We start from the raw sequence: 21,734 nt of genomic DNA on the forward strand, positions 1-21,734 counted from the left end.
TCTCTGATGATCCCCCGGAGCACCATCAAACCCATCATCTTCAAATGGAAATTACATGGTACCACAACAAACCTGCCAAGAGAGAGCCGGCCACCAAAACTCACAGACCGGGCAATGAGGGCATTAATCAGAGAGGCAGCACAGAGACCAAAGGTAACCCTGAAGGAGCTGCAGAGTTCCACAGCAGAGACTAGTGTATCTGCGCATGTGACCACAATAAGCCGTACACTCCACAGAGCTGGGCTTTATAGAAGAGTGGCCAGAAAAAAGCCATTACTTAGTGTTAAAGATAAGAAGGCACATTTTGAGTTTGCCAAAAGGCATGTGGACGACTCCCCAAATGTATGGAGGAAGGTGCTCTGGTCAGATGAGACTAAAATTGAACTTTTCGGCAACCAAGGCAAACGCTATGTCTGGCGCAAACCCAACACATCCCATCACCCCAAGAACACCATCCCCACAGTGAAACATGGTGGTGGCAGCGCCATGCTGTGGGTATGTTTTTCAGCAGCAGGGACTGGGAAACTGTTTCGAGTCGAGGGAAAGATGGATGGTGCTAAATACAGGGATATTCTTGAGAAAAACCTGTTTCCGTCTGCCTGTGATTTGAGACTGGGACAGAGGTCACCTTCCAGCAGGACAATGACCCGAAGCATACTGCTAAAGCAACACTCCAGTGGTTTATGGGGAACCATTTAAATGTGTTGGAATGGCCTCGTCAAAGCCAAGATCTCAATCCAATTGAGAATCTGTGGTCAGACTTGAAGATTGCTGTTCACAAGCGGAAACCATTCAACATGAAGGATCTGGAGCAGTTTTGCCTTGAGGAATGGGCAAAAATCCCAGTGGCAAGATATGGCAAGCTCATAGAGACTTATCCAAAGCGACTTGCAGCTGTAATTGGCATAAAAGGTGGCTGTACAGAGTACTGACTGTAGGGGGGTGAATAGTTATACACGCTGACGTTTTCTGTTATTTTGTCCTCTTTGTTTGCTCCCCTATTCTCTATCTCCCCCTACTCTCTATCGCCACGGCCTCCTGATATTCTCTCTCCCACATAATTCCCCTATTGTTTCACTTTCCCCCTCTCCTTCCTATTATCTGTTTCTCCCACTCTCCAAAGCTCTGCCCCTGATTGGAGAGGCCGTACACCCCCCAGCCGCGTGCTTCAGTTACAGCCTGACCCACCCCACGCAATCTAACTTGCTCCCTAACCTTCTCAACACGGCGTAATCCTAATCCCTCCCACTCCCTAATCCTCCCCTCCCGCAGCCTGAACACTAGCCCCTCCCCTCCCGCAGCCTGAACACTAACCCCTCCCGCAGCCTGAACACTAACCCCTCCGCTCCCGCAGCCTGAACACTAACCCCTCCCCTCCCGCAGCCTGAACACTAACCCCTCCCGCAGCCTGAACACTAACCCCTCCCCTCCCGCAGCCTGAACACTAACCCCTCCCACTGCCTGAACACTAGCCCCTCCCCACCCACAGCCTGAACACTAACCCCTCCGCTCCCGCAGCCTGAACACTAACCCCTCCCGCAGCCTGAACACTAACCCCTCCCCTCCCGCAGCCTGAACACTAACCCCTCCCCTCCCGCAGCCTAAACACTAACCCCTCCGCTCCCGCAGCCTGAACACTAACCCCTCCCCTCCCGCTGCCTGAACACTAGCCCCTCCCCTCCCACAGCCTGAACACTAAACCCTCCCCTCCCGCAGCCTAAACACTAACCCCTCCCCTCCCACAGCCTGAACACTAACCCCTCCCCTCCCGCAGCCTGAACACTAGCCCCTCCCCTCCCACAGCCTGAACACTAACCCCTCCCCTCCCGCAGCCTGAACACTAACCCCTCCCCTCCCGCAGCCTGAACACTAGCCACCCCCCAAAATTATTCTGAACACTAACATTCCCCTGTCGCTTCTTAGGGCTTTGTTACCGGCGTTCAGCATCCCGGTGCTGGGAGGGGGGGTGAGTGCAACGAATCCCCTTGCGGGCTGCACTCGCCACAGGTTCTGTTCCCACTCTATGGATGTTGTGGACACGAGTGGGAATAGTCACTGTGGGTATTCTGAGTGTTCCGGATGCAGGGGGAGGTCACATGACTAGATCCCCCTCCCGCAGACTAAACCCTAAACTTTTATTTCTTTGGAAATAATCTGCTAGATGGAATATATTTTATTGAAGCTTCTGCTAACTCGTATTTCGAGAATACATGGAATTTGTATCCATATGGCCGGGATTTATGTAACACATAATTTCCAGTTCCAATATAGGCCCTCATTCCGAGTTGTTCGCTCGTTCTTTTTCATCGCATCGCAGTGAAAATCCGCTTAGTACGCATGCGCAAAGTTCGCACTGCGACTGCGCCAAGTAACTTTACTATGAAGAAAGTATTTTTACTCACGGCTTTTTCTTCGCTCCGGCGATCGTAATGTGATTGACAGGAAATGGGTGTTACTGGGCGGAAACACGGCGTTTCAGGGGCGTGTGGCTGAAAACGCTACCGTTTCCGGAAAAAACGCAGGAGTGGCCGGGGAAACGGTGGGAGTGCCTGGGCGAACGCTGGGTGTGTTTGTGACGTCAACCAGGAACGACAAGCACTGAACTGATCGCACAGGCAGAGTAAGTCTGGAGCTACTCTGAAACTGCTAAGTAGTTAGTAATCGCAATATTGCGAATACATCGGTCGCAATTTTAAGAAGCTAAGATTAACTCCCAGTAGGCGGCGGCTTAGCGTGAGCAACTCTGCTAAATTCGCCTTGCGACCGACCAACTCGGAATGAGGGCCATAATCAGGACCTGCAGGTTCACATTGTAGCCAGTCATACTGCCGTCATTATTTCATCAGCACAACAATCAGGACAGGTGTATTACTGTATAACCTACTGCATCAATTCACTTTATATCCTATCTTACATAGTCATCTTTCTTGCTAAATAGTGTTGAACATTATATGATTTTGTGATAAATATATTTTACCATTTATTATCTACTACCATTTTGAAGATCTGGATAATTTCTCTACAAGATGGCATTGGCGTTAGCTGTGAGGGGAGGTGACGTTGGCGTTAGCTGTGAGGGGAGGTGATGTTGGCGTTAGCTGTGAGGGGAGGTGACGTTGGCGTTAGCTGTGAGGGGAGGTGACGTTGCTGTTAGCTGTGAGAGGAGATGACGTTGCTGTTAGCTGTGAGAGGAGGTGACGTTGGCATTAGCTGTGAGGGGAGGTGACGGTGTTAGCTGTGAGGGGAGGTGACGTTGGCATTAGCTGCAAGAGGAGGTGACGTTGGTGTTAGCTGTGAGAGGAGGTGACGGAGTTAGCTGTGAGCGGGGTTGACGTTGGTGTTAGCCTTGAGGGGAGGTGACAGTGGCATTAGCTGGGAGGGAAGGTGACATTGGCGTTAGCTGTGAGAGAAGGTGACGTTGGCGTTAGCTGTGGGAGGAGGTGACGGCGTTCGCTCTGAGAGGAGATGGCGTTGGCTGTGAGAGGAGGTGACGTTTGCGTTAGCTGTGAGAGGAGGTGACGGAGTTAGCTGTGAGGGGAGGTGACGTTGGTGTTAGCTGTGAGAGGAGGTGACGGAGTTAGCTGTGAGTGGGGTTGACGTTGGTGTTAGCTGTGAGGGGAGGTGACAGTGGCATTAGCTGTGAGGGGAGGTGACATTGGCGTTAGCTGTGAGAGAAGGTGACGTTGGCGTTAGCTGTGAGAGGAGGTGACGCCGTTAGCTCTGAGAGGAGATGACGGAGTTGGCTGTGAGAGGAGGTGACGTTTGCGTTAGCTGTGAAAGGAGGTGACATTGGCGTTAGCTGTGAGAGGAGGTGACGGTGTTAGCTGTGAGAGGAGGTGACGGCGTTAGCTGTGAGGGGATGTGACTGCGTTAGCTGTGAGAGGAGGTGACGGAGTTAGCTGTGAGCGGGGTTGACGTTGGTGTTAGCTGTGAGGGGAGGTGACAGTGGCATTAGCTGTGAGGGGAGGTGACATTGGCATTGGCTGTGAGAGGAGGTGACATTGCTGTTAGCTGTGAGAGGAGGTGATGTTGGCGTTAGCTGAGAGGGGAGGTGACGTTGGCGTTAGCTGTGCGAGTAGGTGGCGTTGGCTGTGAGGGGGGTTGGCGTTAGCTGTGAGGGGAGGTGACGTTGGTGTTAGCTGTGAGAGGATGTGACGGTGTTAGCTGTGAGAGGAGGTGACGTTAGCGTTAGCTGTGAGAGGAGGTGACGGTGTTAGCTCTGAGAGGAGATGGCGTTGGCTGTGAGAGGAGGTGACATTGGTGTTGGCTGCAAGAGGAGGCGACGTTGCTGTTAGCTGTGATGGGGGTTGGCGTTAGCTGTGAGGGGAGGTGACGTTGGTGTTAGCTGTGAGAGGAGGTGACGTTGGTGTTAGCTGTGAGAGGAGGTGACGTTAGCGTTAGCTGTGAGAGGAGGTGACGGTGTTAGCTCTGAGAGGAGATGACGTTGGCGTTGGCTGTGAGAGGAGGTGACATTGGTGTTGGCTGCAAGAGGAGGCGACGTTGCTGTTAGCTGTGATGGGGGTTGGCGTTAGCTGTGAGGGGAGGTGACTTTGGTGTTAGCTGTGAGAGGAGGTGACGGAGTTAGCTGTGAGCGGGGTTGACGGTGTTAGCTGTGAGGGGAGGTGACGGTGGCATTAGCTGTGAGGGGAGGTGGCGTTGGCTGTGAGAGGAGGTGACATTGCTGTTAGCTGTGAGAGGAGGTGATGTTGGCGTTAGCTGTGAGGGGAGGTGACGTTGGCGTTAGCTGTGAGAGGAGGTGGCGTTGGCTGTGAGGGGGGTTGGCGTTAGCTGTGAGGGAGGTTGGCGTTAGCTGTAAGGGGAGGTGACGTAGTTAGCTGTGAGGTGGATGATGTTGGTGTTAGCTGTGAGGGGAGGTGACATTGGCGTTAGCTGTGTGAGGAGGTGATGTTGGTGTTAGCTGGGAGGGGAGGTGACGTTGGCTTTAGTTGTGAGAGGAGGTGACGTAGTTAGCTGTGAGGTGGATGACGTCGGTATTAGCTGTGAGAGGAGGTGACGGTTTTAGCTGTGAGAGGAGGTGACGGTTTTAGCTGTGAGGTGGATGACGTTGGTATTAGCTGTGAGAGAAGGTGACGTTGGCGTTAGCTGTGAGAGGAGGTGACTGCGTTCACTCTGAGAGGAGATGACGTTGGCTGTGAGAGGAGGTGACGTTTGCGTTAGCTGTGAGAGGAGGTGACGGAGTTAGCTGTGAGAAGAGGTGACTGAGTTAGCTGTGAGGGGAGGTGACGTTGGTGTTAGCTGTGAGAGGAGGTGACGGAGTTAGCTGTGAGTGGGGTTGACGTTGGTGTTAGCTGTGAGGGGAGGTGACAGTGGCATTAGCTGTGAGGGGAGGAGACATTGGCGTTAGCTGTGAGAGAAGGTGACGTTGGCGTTAGCTGTGAGAGGAGGTGACGGCGTTAGCTCTGAGAGGAGATGACGGAGTTGGCTGTGAGAGGAGGTGACGTTTGCGTTAGCTGTGAGAGGAGGTGACGTTTGCGTTAGGTGTGAGAGGAGGTGACATTGGCGTTGGCTGCATGAGGAGGTGACGTTGCTGTTAGCTGTGAGAGGAGGTGACGGTGTTAGCTGTGAGAGGAGGTGACGGCGTTAGCTGTGAGGGGATGTGACGGCGTTAGCTGTGAGAGGAGGTGACGGAGTTAGCTGTGAGCGGGGTTGACGTTGGAGTTAGCTGTGAGGGGAGGTGACAGTGGCATTAGCTGTGAGGGGAGGTGACATTGGCATTGGCTGTGAGAGGAGGTGACATTGCTGTTAGCTGTGAGAGGAGGTGATGTTGGCGTTAGCTGTGAGGGGAGGTGACGTTGGCGTTAGCTGTGCGAGTAGGTGGCGTTGGCTGTGAGGGGGGTTGGCGTTAGCTGTGAGAGGAGGGGACGTTGGTGTTAGCTGTGAGAGGAGGTGACGGTGTTAGCTGTGAGAGGAGGTGACGGTGTTAGCTGTGAGAGGAGGTGACGTTGGCGTTAGCTGTGAGAGGAGGTGACGGTGTTAGCTCTGAGAGGAGATGGCGTTGGCTGTGAGAGGAGGTGACATTGGTGTTGGCTGCAAGAGGAGGCGACGTTGCTGTTAGCTGTGATGGGGGTTGGCGTTAGCTGTGAGGGGAGGTGACGTTGGTGTTAGCTGTGAGAGGAGGTGATGTTGGTGTTAGCTGTGAGAGGAGGTGACGTTACCGTTAGCTGTGAGAGGAGGTGACGGTGTTAGCTCTGAGAGGAGATGACGTTGGCGTTGGCTGTGAGAGGAGGTGACATTGGTGTTGGCTGCAAGAGGAGGCGACGTTGCTGTTAGCTGTGATGGGGGTTGGCGTTAGCTGTGAGGGGAGGTGACTTTGGTGTTAGCTGTGAGAGGAGGTGACGGAGTTAGCTGTGAGCGGGGTTGACGTTGGTGTTAGCTGTGAGGGGAGGTGACGGTGGCATTAGCTGTGAGGGGAGGTGGCGTTGGCTGTGAGAGGAGGTGACATTGCTTTTAGCTGTGAGAGGAGGTGATGTTGGCGTTAGCTGTGAGGGGAGGTGACGTTGGCGTTAGCTGTGAGAGGAGGTGGCGTTGGCTGTGAGGGGGGTTGGCGTCGGCTGTGAGGGGGGTTGGCGTTAGCTGTGAGGGAGGTTGGCGTTAGCTGTGAGGGGAGGTGATGTTGGTGTTAGCTGTGTGAGGAGGTGACGGTGTTAGCTGTGTGAGGAGGTGACGGTGGCGTTAGCTGTGTGAGGAGGTGACGTTGGAGTTAGCTGTGAGAGGAGGTGACATTGGCGTTAGCTGTGTGAGGAGATGAAGTTGGCGTTAGCTGTGAGAGGAGAAGGTGACGTTGGCGTTAGCTGTGAGGGGGAGAGGTGACGTTGGCTTTAGCTGTGAGAGGAGGTGACGTAGTTAGCTGTGAGGTGGATGACGTCGGTATTAGCTGTGAGAGGAGGTGACGGTTTTAGCTGTGAGGTGGATGACGTTGGTATTAGCTGTGAGGGGAGGTGACTTTGGTGTTAGCTGTGAGAGGTGACGGTGGAGGTGATGTTGGCGTTAGCTGTGTGAGGAGGTGACGTTGGCATTAGCTGTGATGGGAGGTGACGTTGGCGTTAGCTGTGAGGAGAGGCGACGTTGGCATTAGCTGTGAGGGGAGGTGACGTTGGCGTTAGCTGTGAGAGGAGGAGGTGACTGTGTTAGCTGTGAAAGAAGGAGGTGGCGTTGGCTGTGAAGGGAGGTGACGGTGTTAGCTGTGAGAGGAGGTGACGTAGGCGAGATCTGTGAGGGGAGGTGACGTTGGCATTAGCTGTGAGGGGAGGTGATGGCGAGAGCTGTGAGGGGAGGTGACGTTGGCATTAGCTGTGAGGGGAGGTGATGTTGGCGTTAGCTGTGAGGGGAGGTGACGTTGGCGTGAGCTGTGAGGGGAGGTGACGTTGGCGTGAGCTGTGAAGGGAGGTGACGTTGGCGTTAGCTGTGAGAGGAGGAGGTGACTGTGTTAGCTGTGAGAGAAGGAGGTGATGTTGGCGTTAGCTGTGAGAGGAGGTGACGGTGTTAGCTGTGAGGGGAGGTGACAGCGTTAGCTGTGAGAGGAGGAGGTGACGTTGGTGTTAGCTGTGATGGGAGGTGACAGCGTTAGCTGTGAGAGGAAGAGGTGACATTGGCGTTAGCCTCGAGGGGAGCTGACTGTGTTAGCTGTGAGAGAAGGAGGTGACGTTGGCTGTGAAGGGAGGTGACGGTGTTAGCTGTGAGGGGAGGTGACGTTGGCATTAGCTGTGAGAGGAGGGGACGGTGTTAGCTGTGAGCGGAGGTGACAGCGTTAGCTGTGAGAGAAGGAGGTGGCGTTGGCTGTGAAGGGAGGTGACGGTGTTGGCTGTGAGAGGAGGTGACGTAGGCGTTAGCTCTTGAGGGGAGGTGACGTTGGCATTAGCTGTGAGGGGAGGTGACGTTGGCATTAGCTGTAAGGGGAGGTGATGTTGGTGTTAGCTGTGAGGGGAGGTGACGTTGGCGTTAGCTGTGAAGGGAGGTGACGTTGGCGTTAGCTGTGAGGAGAGGTGACGTTGGCGTTAGCTGTGAGGAGAGGTGACATTGGCGTTAGCTGTGAGAGAAGGAGGTGACGGTGTTAGCTGTGAGGGGAGGTGACGTTGGCATTAGCTGTGAGAGGAGGTGACGGTGTTAGCTGTGAGGGGAGGTGACAGCGTTAGCTGTGAGAAGAGGAGGTGACGTTGGTGTTAGCTGTGATGGGAGGTGACAGCGTTAGCTGAGAGAGGAAGAGGTGACATTGGCGTTAGCCTCGAGGGGAGGTGACGTTGGCGTTAGCTGTGAGGAGAGGTGACGTTGGCGTTAGCTGTGATGGGAGGTGACAGCGTTAGCTGTGAGAGGAAGAGGTGACATTGGCGTTATTCTCGAGGGGAGGTGACGTTGGCGTTAGCTGTTAGGGGAGGTGATGTTGGCGTTAGCTGTGATGGAAGGTGACGTTGGCGTTAGCTGTGAGGGGAGGTAACGGCGTTAGCTGTGAGGGGGGTGACATTGGCTTTAGCTGTGAGGGGACGTGACTTTGGTGTTAGCTGGGAGGGGAGGTGACGTTGGCTTTAGCTGTGAGAGGAGGAGGTGACGTTGGTGTTAGCTGTGGCGTGAGGTGACAGCGTTAGCTGTGAGGGGAGGTGACGGTGTTAGCTGTGGCGTGAGGTGACAGCGTTAGCTGTGAGGGGAGGTGATGTTGGCGTTAACTGTTAGGGGAGGTGACGTTGGCATTAGCTGTGAGGGGAGGTGACGGTGTTAGCTGTGATGGGAGGTGACAGCGTTGGCTGTGAGGGGTGGTGAAGTTGGTGTCCTCTGTGAGGTGGGGTCTTGGTCCCTCTACTTAATGTATGAAATAATATCTGAACCCTGGAACGATAGGTTCTTGTTCGGGTGACATTCTCACTGATTGCTGCTAATTGCGTTTTACATCGTTTGCTATTGGGGTTTATGTGCGTGTCATTCAGGTAGCTCGGCATGTGAATGCATGGGAAGGTTTTCTCTCATGTAGAGAACGCTGGTACAAGCCATTGGGTGTCTGGGGTACAGTCATTTGTGCGATTGTAGAGACAGAACTTGTAGTGTCCTCATAAATTATGTATCTTCTAATATTCGCAATGATCTCTTTCAGACTCGTTTGTGAACAGCCAGGAATGGACTCTGAGCCGTTCGGTTCCTGAGCTCAAAGTGGTAAGAACCTGACCCTGCTGTACAGTGAGGTCCTGTGAGGTCCTTCTGGGAGTCACCTATTGTAATGTAGTCAGAGAGGGGAAAGCGAGAGAGTTGCCCTTTATACCACTTCACGCTAAGTTCCAATATCCCGATAAGCATGTCTGTATAATGTACATATCAGCAATACAGTGTGTCTTCTAAATCACCTTTATTATTACAATGTGTTGCAGGGCATTGTGGGTAATCTTTCCAGTGGGAAATCCGCATTGGTTCATCGATATCTCACGGGAACATATGTTCAAGAAGAATCCCCTGAAGGTAAGTGGTCATCCTCTTCCGTCACTATGGCAGTGCTGTTCTCCCCACGGTGGAGGTGTCCTCAGAGATGAGCACCTGTAAGATTTCCTGTACCCTCCTACAATAAAGATGCATCCAGTGTTCATGGACTCTCTGTAACCCCTTATAATGACGATGCATCCAGCGTTTATGGACTCCCTGTACCCCCATATAATGACGATGCATCCAGCGTTCATGGACTCCCTGTACCCCCTTATAATGACGATGCATCCAGCGTTTATGGACTCCCTGTACCCTCTTATAATGATGATGCATCCAGCGTTCATGGACTACCTGTACCCTCTTATAATGATGATGCATCCAGCGTTCATGGACTCCCTGTACCCTCTTATAATGATGATGCATCCAGCGTTCATGGACTCCCTGTACCCTCTTATAATGATGATGCATCCAGCGTTCATGGACTCCCTGTACCCTCTTATAATGATGATGCATCCAACGTACATAGACTCCCTGTACCCTCTTACAATAAAGATGCATCCAGTGTTCATGGACTCTCTGTACCCTCTTATAATGATGATGCATCCAGCGTTCATGTACTCCCTGTACCCCCTTATAATGATGATGCATCCAGCGTTCATGGACTCCCTGTACCCTCTTACAATAAAGATGCATCCAGTGTTCATGGACTCTCTGTACCCTCTTATAATGATGATGCATCCAGCGTTCATGTACTCCCTGTACCCCCATATAATGATGATGCATCCAGCGTTCATGGACTCCCTGTACCCTCTTATAATGACGATGCATCCAGTGTTCATAGACTCCCTGTACCCTCTTATAATGATGATGCATCCAGCGTTCATGGACTCCCTGTACCCTTTTATAATGATGATGCGTCCAGCGTTCATGGACTCCCTGTATCCTCTTATAATGATGATGCGTCCAGCGTTCATGGACTCCCTGTACCCTCTTATAATGACTATGCATCCAGCGTTCATGGACTCCCTGTACCCCCTTTTCTCTGACGTCCTAGTGGATGCTGGGACTCCGTCAGGACCATGGGGATTAGCGGCTCCGCAGGAGGCAGGGCACAAAAATAAAAGCTTTAGGACTAGGTGGTGTGCACTGGCTCCTCCCCCCATGACCCTCCTCCAAGCCTCAGTTAGGTTTTTGTGCCCGTCCGAGCAGGGTGCAATCTAGGTGGCTCTCCTAAAGAGCTGCTTAGAAAAAGTTATTAGGTTTTTTATTTTCAGTGAGTCCTGCTGGCAACAGGCTCACTGCAACGAGGGACTTAGGGGAGAAGAAGTGAACTCACCTGCGTGCAGGATGGATTGGCTTCTTAGGCTACTGGACACCATTAGCTCCAGAGGGATCGAACACAGGCCCAGCCATGGAGTCCGGTCCCGGAGCCGCGCCGCCGACCCCCTTGCAGATGCCGAAAAGTGAAGAGGTCCAGAAACCGGCGGCAGAAGACTTTTCAGTCTTCATGAGGTAGCGCACAGCACTGCAGCTGTGCGCCATTGTTGTCAGCACACTTCACACCAGCGGTCACTGAGGGTGCAGGGCGCTGGGGGGGGGCGCCCTGGGCAGCAATGATAATACCTTGTTCTGGCTAAAAATACATCACATATAGCTCCTGGGGCTATATGGATGTATTTAACCCCTGCCAGGTCTCACAAACACTGGGAGAAGAGCCCGCCGAAATAGGGGGCGGGGCCTATCTCCTCAGCACACAGCGCCATTTTCCTGCACAGCTCCGCTGCGAGGAAGGCTCCCAGGACTCTCCCCTGCACTGCACTACAGAAACAGGGTAAAAAAAAAACAGAGAGGGGGGGCACTTTTTTGGCGATATTGATATATTAAGCTGCTATAAAGGAAACAACACTTCTGTAGGGTTGTTCCTATATATTTATAGCGCTTGGGTGTGTACTGGCAAACTCTCCCTCTGTCTCCCCAAAGGGCTAGTGGGGTCCTGTCTTCGATAAGAGCATTCCCTGTGTGTCTGCTGTGTGTCGGTACGTGTGTGTCGACATGTATGAGGACGATGTTGGTGTGGAGGCGGAGCAATTGCCGGTAATGGTGATGTCACCCCCTAGGGAGTCGACACCGGAATGGATGGCTTTGTTTATGGAATTACGTGATAATGTCAGCACGTTACAAAAATCAGTTGACGACATGAGACGGCCGGCAAACCAGTTAGTACCTGTCCAGGCGTCTCAGACACCGTCAGGGGCTGTAAAACGCCCTTTACCTCAGTCGGTCGACACAGACCCAGACACGGACACCGAATCTAGTGTCGACGGTGAAGAAACAAACTTATTTTCCAGTAGGGCCACACGTTATATGATCACGGCAATGAAGGAGGCTTTGCATATCTCTGATACTGCAAGTACCACAAAAAGGGGTATTATGTGGGGTCTGAAAAAACTACCTGTAGTTTTTCCTGAATCAGAGGAATTGAATGAAATGTGTGATGAAGCGTGGGTTAACCCCGATAGAAAACTGCTAATTTCAAAGAAGTTATTGGCATTATACCCTTTCCCGCCAGAGGTTAGGGCGCGCTGGGAAACACCCCCTAGGGTGGATAAGGCACTCACACGCTTATCAAAACAAGTGGCGTTACCGTCTCCTGAAACGGCCGCCCTCAAGGATCCAGCTGATAGGAGGCTGGAAACTACCCTGAAAAGTATATACACTCATACTGGTGTTATACTGCGACCAGCCATCGCCTCAGCATGGATGTGCAGTGCTGGGGTGGTTTGGTCGGATTCCCTGACTGAAAATATTGATACCCTGGATAGGGACAGTATTTTATTGACTATAGAGCAATTAAAGGATGCTTTTCTTTATATGCGAGATGCTCAGAGGGATATTTGCACTCTGGCATCGAGAGTAAGTGCGATGTCCATATCTGCCAGAAGAAGTTTATGGACGCGACAGTGGTCAGGTGATGCGGATTCCAAACGGCATATGGAAGTATTGCCGTATAAAGGGGAGGAATTATTTGGGGTCGGTCTATCGGATTTGGTGGCCACGGCAACAGCCGGGAAATCCACCTTTTTACCTCAGGTCCCCTCCCAACAGAAAAAGACACCGTCTTTTCAGCCGCAGTCCTTTCGTTCCTATAAGAACAAGCGGGCAAAAGGACAGTCATATCTGCCCCGAGGCAAAGGAAAGGGTAAGAGAGTGCACCAAGCAGCTCCCTCCCAGGAGCAGAAGCCCTCCCCGGCTTCTGCAAAGCCCTCAGCATGACGTTGGGGCTTTACAAGCGGACTCAGGGGCGGTGGGGGGTCGACTCAAGAATTTCAGCGCACAGTGGGCTCACTCACAGGTGGACCCCTGGATCCTGCAGGTAGTATCTCAGGGTTACAGGTTGGAATTCGAGAAGTCTCCCCCTCGCCGGTTCCTAAAGTCTGCTCTGCCAACGTCTCCCTCAGACAAGGCGACGGTATTGGAAGCCATTCACAAGCTGTATTCTCAGCAGGTGATAGTCAAGGTACCCCTCCTACAACAGGGAAAGGGGTATTATTCCACACTATTTGTGGTACCGAAGCCGGACGGCTCGGTAAGACCTATTCTAAATCTGAAATCTTTGAACCTGTACATACAAAAATTCAAGTTCAAGATGGAGTCACTCAGAGCAGTGATAGCGAATCTGGAAGAAGGGGACTTTATGGTGTCCCTGGACATCAAGGATGCTTACCTGCATGTCCCAATTTGCCCTTCACATCAAGGGTACCTCAGGTTCGTGGTGCAAAACTGTCATTATCAGTTTCAGACGCTGCCGTTTGGATTGTCCACGGCACCTCGGGTCTTTACCAAGGTAATGGCCGAAATGATGTTTCTTCTGCGAAGAAAATGCGTATTAATTATCCCTTACTTGGACGATCTCCTGATAAGGGCAAGGTCCAGAGAACAGCTGGAGGACGTAGTAGCACTAACCCAAGTAGTGCTGCAACAGCACGGGTGGATTCTGAATTTTCCAAAATCTCAATTGACCCCGACGACACGTCTGCTGTTCCTGGGAATGATTCTGGACACGGTTCAGAAAAAGGTGTTTCTTCCGGAGGAGAAAGCCAGGGAGTTATCCGAACTTGTCAGGAACCTCCTAAAACCAGGAAAAGTGTCTGTGCATCAATGCACAAGAGTCCTGGGAAAAATGGTGGCTTCTTACGAAGCGATTCCATTCGGCAGATTCCACGCACGAACTTTTCAGTGGGATCTGCTGGACAAATGGTCCGGATCGCATCTGCAGATGCATCAGCGGATAACTTTGTCTCCACGGACAAGGGTGTCTCTTCTGTGGTGGTTGCAGAGTGCTCATCTGTTAGAGGGCCACAGATTCGGCATACAGGACTGGGTCCTGGTGACCACGGATGCCAGTCTGAGAGGCAGGGGAGCGGTCACACAGGAAAGAAACTTCCAGGGAGTGTGGTCAAGCCTGGAGATGTCTCTTCACATAAATATACTGGAGCTAAGAGCGATTTACAATGCTCTAAGCCTGGCAAAACCCCTGCTTCAGGGTCAGCCGGTGTTGATCCAGTCGGACAACATCACGGCAGTCGCCCACGTAAACAGACAGGGCGGCACAAGAAGCAGGAGGGCAATGGCAGAAGCTGCAAGGATTCTTCGCTGGGCGGAAGATCATGTGATAGCACTGTCAGCAGTGTTCATTCCGGGAGTGGACAACTGGGAAGCGGACTTCCTCAGCAGACACGATCTACACCCGGGAGAGTGGGGACTTCATCCAGAAGTCTTCCACATGATTGAAAACTGGACAGGTATTGCGCCAGGTCAAGAGACCCTCAGGCAATAGCTGTGGACGCTCTGGTAACACCGTGGGTGTTCCAGTCAGTGTATGTGTTTCCTCCTCTGCCTCTCATACCAAAAGTACTGAGAATTATACGGCAAAGGGGAGTAAGAACGATACTCGTGGCTCCGGATTGGCCAAGAAGAACTTGGTACCCGGAACTTCAGGAGATGCTCACGGAAGATCCGTGGCCTCTACCTCTAAGACGGGACCTGCTTCAGCAGGGACCGTGTCTATTCCAAGACTTACCGCGGCTGCGTTTGACGGCATGGCGGTTGAACGCCGAATTCTAAGGGAAAAAGGCATTCCGGAAGAGGTCATCCCTACCCTGGTAAAAGCCAGGAAGGAGGTGACTGCACAACATTATCACCGCATTTGGAGAAAATATGTTGCGTGGTGTGAGGCCAGGAAGGCCCCGACGGAGGAATTTCAACTGGGTCGATTCCTACATTTCCTGCAAACAGGATTGTCTATGGGCCTCAAATTAGGGTCCATTAAGGTTCAAATTTCGGCCCTGTCGATTTTCTTCCAGAAAGAATTGGCTTCAGTTCCTGAAGTCCAGACTTTTGTAAAAGGAGTACTACATATACAGCCCCCGGTTGTGCCCCCAGTGGCTCCGTGGGATCTTAATGTAGTTTTGGATTTTCTCAAATCCCATTGGTTTGAGCCACTCAAATCGGTGGATTTGAAATATCTTACATGGAAAGTAACCATGCTACTGGCCCTGGCTTCAGCCAGGAGAGTGTCAGAATTGGCGGCTTTATCGTATAGAAGCCCATATCTGATTTTCCATTCGGACAGGGCAGAACTGCGGACGCGTCCTCAGTTTCTGCCTAAGGTGGTTTCAGCGTTTCACCTGAACCAGCCTATTGTGGTGCCTGCGGCTACTAGCGATTTGGAGGATTCCAAGTTGCTGGACGTTGTCAGGGCATTGAAAATATATATTTCAAGGACGGCTGGAGTCAGAAAATCTGACTCGCTGTTTATACTGTATGCACCCAACAAGCTGGGTGCTCCTGCTTCTAAGCAGACGATTGCTCGTTGGATTTGTAGCACAATTCAACTTGCACATTCTGTGGCAGGCCTGCCACAGCCTAAATCTATCAAGGCCCATTCCACAAGGAAGGTGGGCTCATCTTGGGCGGCTGCTCGAGGGGTCTCGGCATTACAACTCTGCCGAGCAGCTACGTGGTCGGGGGAGAACACGTTTGTAAAATTCTACAACTTTGATACCCTGGCTAAAGAGGACCTGGAGTTCTCTCATTCGGTGCTGCAGAGTCATCCGCACTCTCCCGCCCGTTTGGGAGCTTTGGTATAATCCCCATGGTCCTGACGGAGTCCCAGCATCCACTAGGACGTCAGAGAAAATAAGATTTTATTTACCGATAAATCTATTTCTCGTAGTCCGTAGTGGATGCTGGGCGCCCATCCCAAGTGCGGATTGTCTGCAATACTTGTACATAGTTATTGTTACAAAAAAATCGGGTTGTTATTGTTGTGAGCCGTCTGTTCAGAGGCTCCTACGTTTGTCATACTGTTAACTGGGTTCAGATCACAGGTTGTACGGTGTGATTGGTGTGGCTGGTATGAGTCTTACCCGGGATTCAAAATCCTTCCTTATTGTGTACGCTCGTCCGGGCACAGTATCCTAACTGAGGCTTGGAGGAGGGTCATGGGGGGAGGAGCCAGTGCACACCACCTAGTCCTAAAGCTTTTATTTTTGTGCCCTGTCTCCTGCGGAGCCGCTAATCCCCATGGTCCTGACGGAGTCCCAGCATCCACTACGGACTACGAGAAATAGATTTATCGGTAAGTAAAATCTTATTATAATGATGATGAATCCAGCGCTCATGGACTCTGTCTACCCTCTTATAATGATGATACATCCAGCGTTCATGGACTCCCTGTACCCTCTTATAATGACGATGCGTCCAGCGTTCATGGACTCCCTGTACCCCTTATAATGATGATGCATCCAGCGTTCATGGACTCCCTGTACCCCCTTATAATGACTATGCATCCAGCGTTCATGGACTCCCTGTACCCTCTTATAATGACGATGCATCCAGTGTTCATGTACTCCCTGTACCCTCTTATAATGATGATGCATCCAGCGTTCATGGACTCCCTGTACCCTCTTATAATGATGATGCGTCCAGCGTTCATGGACTCCCTGTATCCTCTTATAATGATGATGCGTCCAGCGTTCATGTACTCCCTGTACCCTCTTATAATAACTATGCATCCAGCGTTCATGGACTCCCTGTACCCTCTTATAATGATGATGCATCCAGCGTTTATGGACTCCCTGTACCCCCTTATAATGACGATGCATCCAGCGTTCATGGACTCCCTGTACCCCCTTATAATGATGATACATCCTGCGTTCATGGACTCCCTGTATCCTCTTATAATGACGATGCATCCAGCGTTCATGGACTCCCTGTACCCTCTTATAATGATGATGCATCCAGCGTTCATGGACTCCCTGTATCCTCTTATAATGATGATGCGTCCAGCGTTCATGGACTCCCTGTACCCCTTATAATGATGATGCATCCACAGCGTTCATGGACTCCCTGTACCCTCTTAAAATGATGATGCATCCAGCGTTCATGGCCTCCCTGTACCCCCTTATAATGATGATGCATCCAGCGTTCATGGACTCTCTGTACCCCCTTATAATGATGATGCATCCAGCGTACATGGACTCCCTGTACCCTCTTATAATGATGATGCATCCAGCGTTCATGGACTCCCTGTTACCCTCTTATAATGACGATGCATCCAGCGTTCATGGACTCCCTGTACTCCCTTATAATGATGATGCATCCAGCGTTCATGGACTCCCTGTACCCCCTTATAATGATGATGCATCCTGCGTTCATGGACTCCCTGTATCCTCTTATAATGATGATGCATCCAGCGTTCATGGACTCCCTGTATCCTCTTATAATGACGATGCATCCTGCGTTCATGGACTCCCTGTATCCTCTTATAATGACGATGCATCCTGCGTTCATGGACTCCCTGTATCCTCTTATAATGATGATGCATCCAGCGTACATGGACTCCCTGTACCCTCTTATAATGATGATGAATCCAGCGTTCATGGACTCCCTGTACCCCCTTATAATGATGATGCATCCAGCGTTCATGGACTCCCTGTACCCTCTTATAATGGTGATGCATCCAGCGTTCATGGACTCCCTGTTACCCTCTTATAATGACGATGCATCCAGCGTTCATGGACTCCCTGTACTCCCTTATAATGATGATGCATCCAGCGTTCATGGACTCCCTGTACCCCCTTATAATGATGATGCATCCAGCGTTCATGGACTCTCTGTACCCTCCTTATAATGATGATGCATCCAGCGTACATGGACTCCCTGTACCCTCTTATAATGACGATGCATCCAGCGTTCATGGACTCTCTGTACCCCCTTATAATGATGATGCATCCAGCGTTCATGGACTCTCTGTACCCCCTTATAATGATGATGCATCCAGCGTTCATGGACTCCCTGTTACCCTCTTATAATGATGATGCATCCAGCGTTCATGGACTCCCTGTTACCCTCTTATAATGATGATGCATCCAGCGTTCATGGACTCTCTGTACCCCCTTATAATCATGATGCATCCAGCGTTCATGGACTCCCTGTACCCTCCTTATAATGATGATGCGTCCAGCGTTCATGTTCTCCCTGTACCCTCTTATAATGACGATGCATACAGCGTTCATGGACTACCTGTACCCTCTTATAATGACGATGCATCCAGCGTTCATGTACTCCCTGTACCCTCTTATAATGATGATGCATCCAGCGCTCATGGACTCCCTGTTACCCTCTTATAATGATGATGAATCCAGCGCTCATGGACTCCCTGTACCCTCCTTATAATGATGATGCGTCCAGCGTTCATGGACTCCCTGTACCCTCTTATAATGACGATGCATACAGCGTTCATGGACTACCTGTACCCTCTTATAATGATGATGCATCCAGCGTTCATGGACTCCCTGTTACCCTCTTATAATGATGATGAATCCAGCGCTCATGGACTCCCTGTACCCTCTTATAATGATGATGCATCCAGCGCTCATGGACTCCCTGTATCCTCTTATAATGATGATGCATCCAGCGTTTATGGACTCCCTGTTACCCTCTTATAATGATGATGCATCCAGCGTTTATGGACTTCCTGTACCCTCTTATAATGACGATGCATCCAGCGTTCATGGACTCCCTGTACCCTCCTTATAATGATGATGCATCCAGCGTTTATGGACTCCCTGTACCCTCTTATAATGGTGATGCATCCAGCGTTCATGGACTCCCTGTACCCTCCTTATAATGATGATGCATCCAGCGTTCATGGACTCCCTGTTACCCTCCTTATAATGATGATGCATCCAGCGTTCATGTACTCCCTGTACCCCCTTATAATGATGATGCATCCAGCGTTCATGGACTCCCTGTACCCTCCTTATAATGATGATGCGTCCAGCGTTCATGGACTCCCTGTACCCTCTTATAATGACGATGCATACAGCGTTCATGGACTCCCTGTACCCTCTTATAATGATGATGCATCCAGCGCTCATGGACTCCCTGTTACCCTCTTATAATGATGATGCATCCAGCGCTCATGGACTCCCTGTATCCTCTTATAATGATGATGCATCCAGCGTTTATGGACTCCCTGTACCCTCTTATAATGACGATGCATCCAGCGTTCATGGACTCCCTGTACCCTCCTTATAATGATGATGCATCCAGCGTTTATGGACTCCCTGTACCCTCTTATGATGGTGATGCATCCAGCGTTCATGGACTCCCTGTTACCCTCTTATATTGATGATGCATCCAGCGTTCATGGACTCCCTGTACCCTCTTACAATGACGATGCATCCAGCGTTCATGGACTCCCTGTTACCCTCTTATAATGATGATGCATCCAGCGTTTATGGACTCCCTGTACCCTCTTATAATGACGATGCATCCAGCGTTCATGGACTCCCTGTACCCTCCTTATAATGATGATGCATCCAGCGTTTATGGACTCCCTGTACCCTCTTATGATGGTGATGCATCCAGCGTTCATGGACTCCCTGTTACCCTCTTATAATGATGATGCATCCAGCGTTCATGGACTCCCTGTACCCTCTTACAATGACGATGCATCCAGCGTTCATGGACTCCCTGTTACCCTCTTATAATGATGATGCATCCAGCGTTTATGGACTCCCTGTACCCTCTTATAATGACGATGCATCCAGCGCTCATGGACTCCCTGTTACCCTCTTATAATGATGATGCATCCAGCGTTTATGGACTCCCTGTATCCTCTTATAATGATGATGCATCCAGCGTTCATGGACTCCCTGTACCCTCCTTATAATGATGATGCATCCAGCGTTTATGGACTCCCTGTACCCTCTTATAATGATGATGCATCCAGCGTTTATGGACTCCCTGTATCCTCTTATAATGATGATGCATCCAGCGTTCATGGACTCCCTGTACCCTCCTTATAATGACGATGCATCCAGCGTTTATGGACTCCCTGTACCCTCTTATAATGATGATGCATCCAGCGTTCATGGACTCCCTGTAACCTCTTATAATGATGATGCATCCAGAGTTTATAGACTCCCTGTACCCTCTTATAATGATGATGCATCCAGCGTTAATGGACTCTCTGTACCCTCTTATAATGATGATGCATCCAGCATTCATGGACTCCCTGTACCCTCTTACAATAAAGATGCATCCAGTGTTCATGGACTCTCTGTACCCTCTTATAATGATGATGCGTCCAGCGTTCATGGACTCCCTGTACCCTCCTTATAATGTCGATGCATCCAGAGCTCATGGACTCCCTGTACCCTCTTATAATGATGATGCATCCAGCGTTCATGGACTCCCTGTACCCTCTTATAATGATGATGCATCCAGCGTTAATGGACTCCCTGTACCCCCTTATAATGATGATGCATCCAGCGTTCATGGACTCCCTGTACCCCCTTATAATGATGATGCATCCAGCATTCATGGACTCCCTGTACCCTCTTATAATGATGATGCATCCAGCGTTCATGGACTCCCTGTACCCCCTTATAATGACTATGCATCCAGCGTTCATGGACTGTCTGTACCCCTTATAATGACGATGCATCCAGCGTTCATGGTCTTCCTGTACCCCCTTATAATGATGATGATGCATCCAGCGTTCATGGACTCCCTGTACCCTCTTATAATGACGATGCATCCAGCGTTCATGGACTCCCTGTACCCTCTTATAATGATGATGCGTCCAGCGTTCATGGACTCCCTGTACCCCTTATAATGATGATGCATCCAGCGTTCATGGACTCCCTGTATCCTCTTATAATGATGATGCATCCAGCGTTCATGGACTCTCTGTATCCTCTTATAATGATGATGCGTCCAGCGTTCATGGACTCCCTGTACCCCTTATAATGATGATGCATCCAGCGTTCATGGACTCCCTGTACCCTCTTATAATGACGATGCATCCAGCGTTCATGGACTCCCTGTTACCCTCTTATAATGACGATGCATCCAGCGTTCATGGACTCCCTGTTACCCTCTTATATTGATGATGCATCCAGCGTTCATAGACTCCCTGTTACCCTCTTATAATGATGATACATCCAGCGTTCATGGACTCCCTGTACCCTCTTATAATGACGATGCATCCAGCGCTCATGGACTCCCTGTTACCCTCTTATAATGATGATGTATCCAGCGTTCATGTACTCCCTGTACCCTCTTATAATGACGATGCATCCAGCGCTCATGGGTTCCCTGAACCCCCTTATAATAATGATGATGAATCCAGCGTTCTTGGACTCCCTGTACCCACTTATAATGACGATGCATCCAGCGTTCATGGACTCCCATTACCCCCTTATAATGATGATGCATCCAGCGTACATAGACTCCCTGTACCTTCTTATAATGATGATGCATCCAGCGTTCATGGACTCCCTGTACCCTCTTATAATGATGATGCATCCAGCGTTCATGGACTCCCTGTACCCCCTTATAATGACGATGCATCCAGCGTTCATGGACTCTCTGTACCCTCTTATAATGATGATGCATCCAGTGTTCATGGACTCCCTGTACCCTCCTTATAATGACGATACATCCAGCGTTTATGGACTCCCTGTATCCCCTTATAATGATGATGCATCCAGTGTTCATGGCCTCCCTGTACCCTCTTATAATGATGATGCATCCAGCGTTCATGGACTCCCTGTACCCTCTTATAATGACGATGTATCCAGCGTTCATGGACTCCCTGTACCCCCTTATAATGATGATGCATCCAGCGTTCATGGTCTCCCTGTACCTCCTTATAATGATGATACATCCAGCGTTCATGGACTCCCTTACCCTCTTATAATGACGATGCATCTAGCGTTCATGGACTCCCTGTACCCCCT

General features: G+C 50.7%; 1 protein-coding gene across 2 annotated transcripts in view; it reads left to right on the forward strand.

Moving 5' to 3' along the window:
* Positions 1-21,734, forward strand: part of LOC135032965 (arf-GAP with GTPase, ANK repeat and PH domain-containing protein 3-like) — a 179,497-nt gene that overhangs the window by 100,780 nt on the left and 56,983 nt on the right. For both annotated transcript variants that reach the window (XM_063954136.1, XM_063954137.1), the window contains exons 2-3: positions 9,101-9,159; positions 9,372-9,459. In XM_063954136.1, the coding sequence (XP_063810206.1) occupies positions 9,101-9,159; positions 9,372-9,459 (147 nt within the window). The remainder of the gene's footprint in view (positions 1-9,100; positions 9,160-9,371; positions 9,460-21,734) is intronic.

This window comes from Pseudophryne corroboree, unplaced genomic scaffold (genome assembly GCF_028390025.1).
Source record: "Pseudophryne corroboree isolate aPseCor3 unplaced genomic scaffold, aPseCor3.hap2 scaffold_558, whole genome shotgun sequence".
NCBI lineage: Eukaryota > Metazoa > Chordata > Amphibia > Anura > Myobatrachidae > Pseudophryne > Pseudophryne corroboree.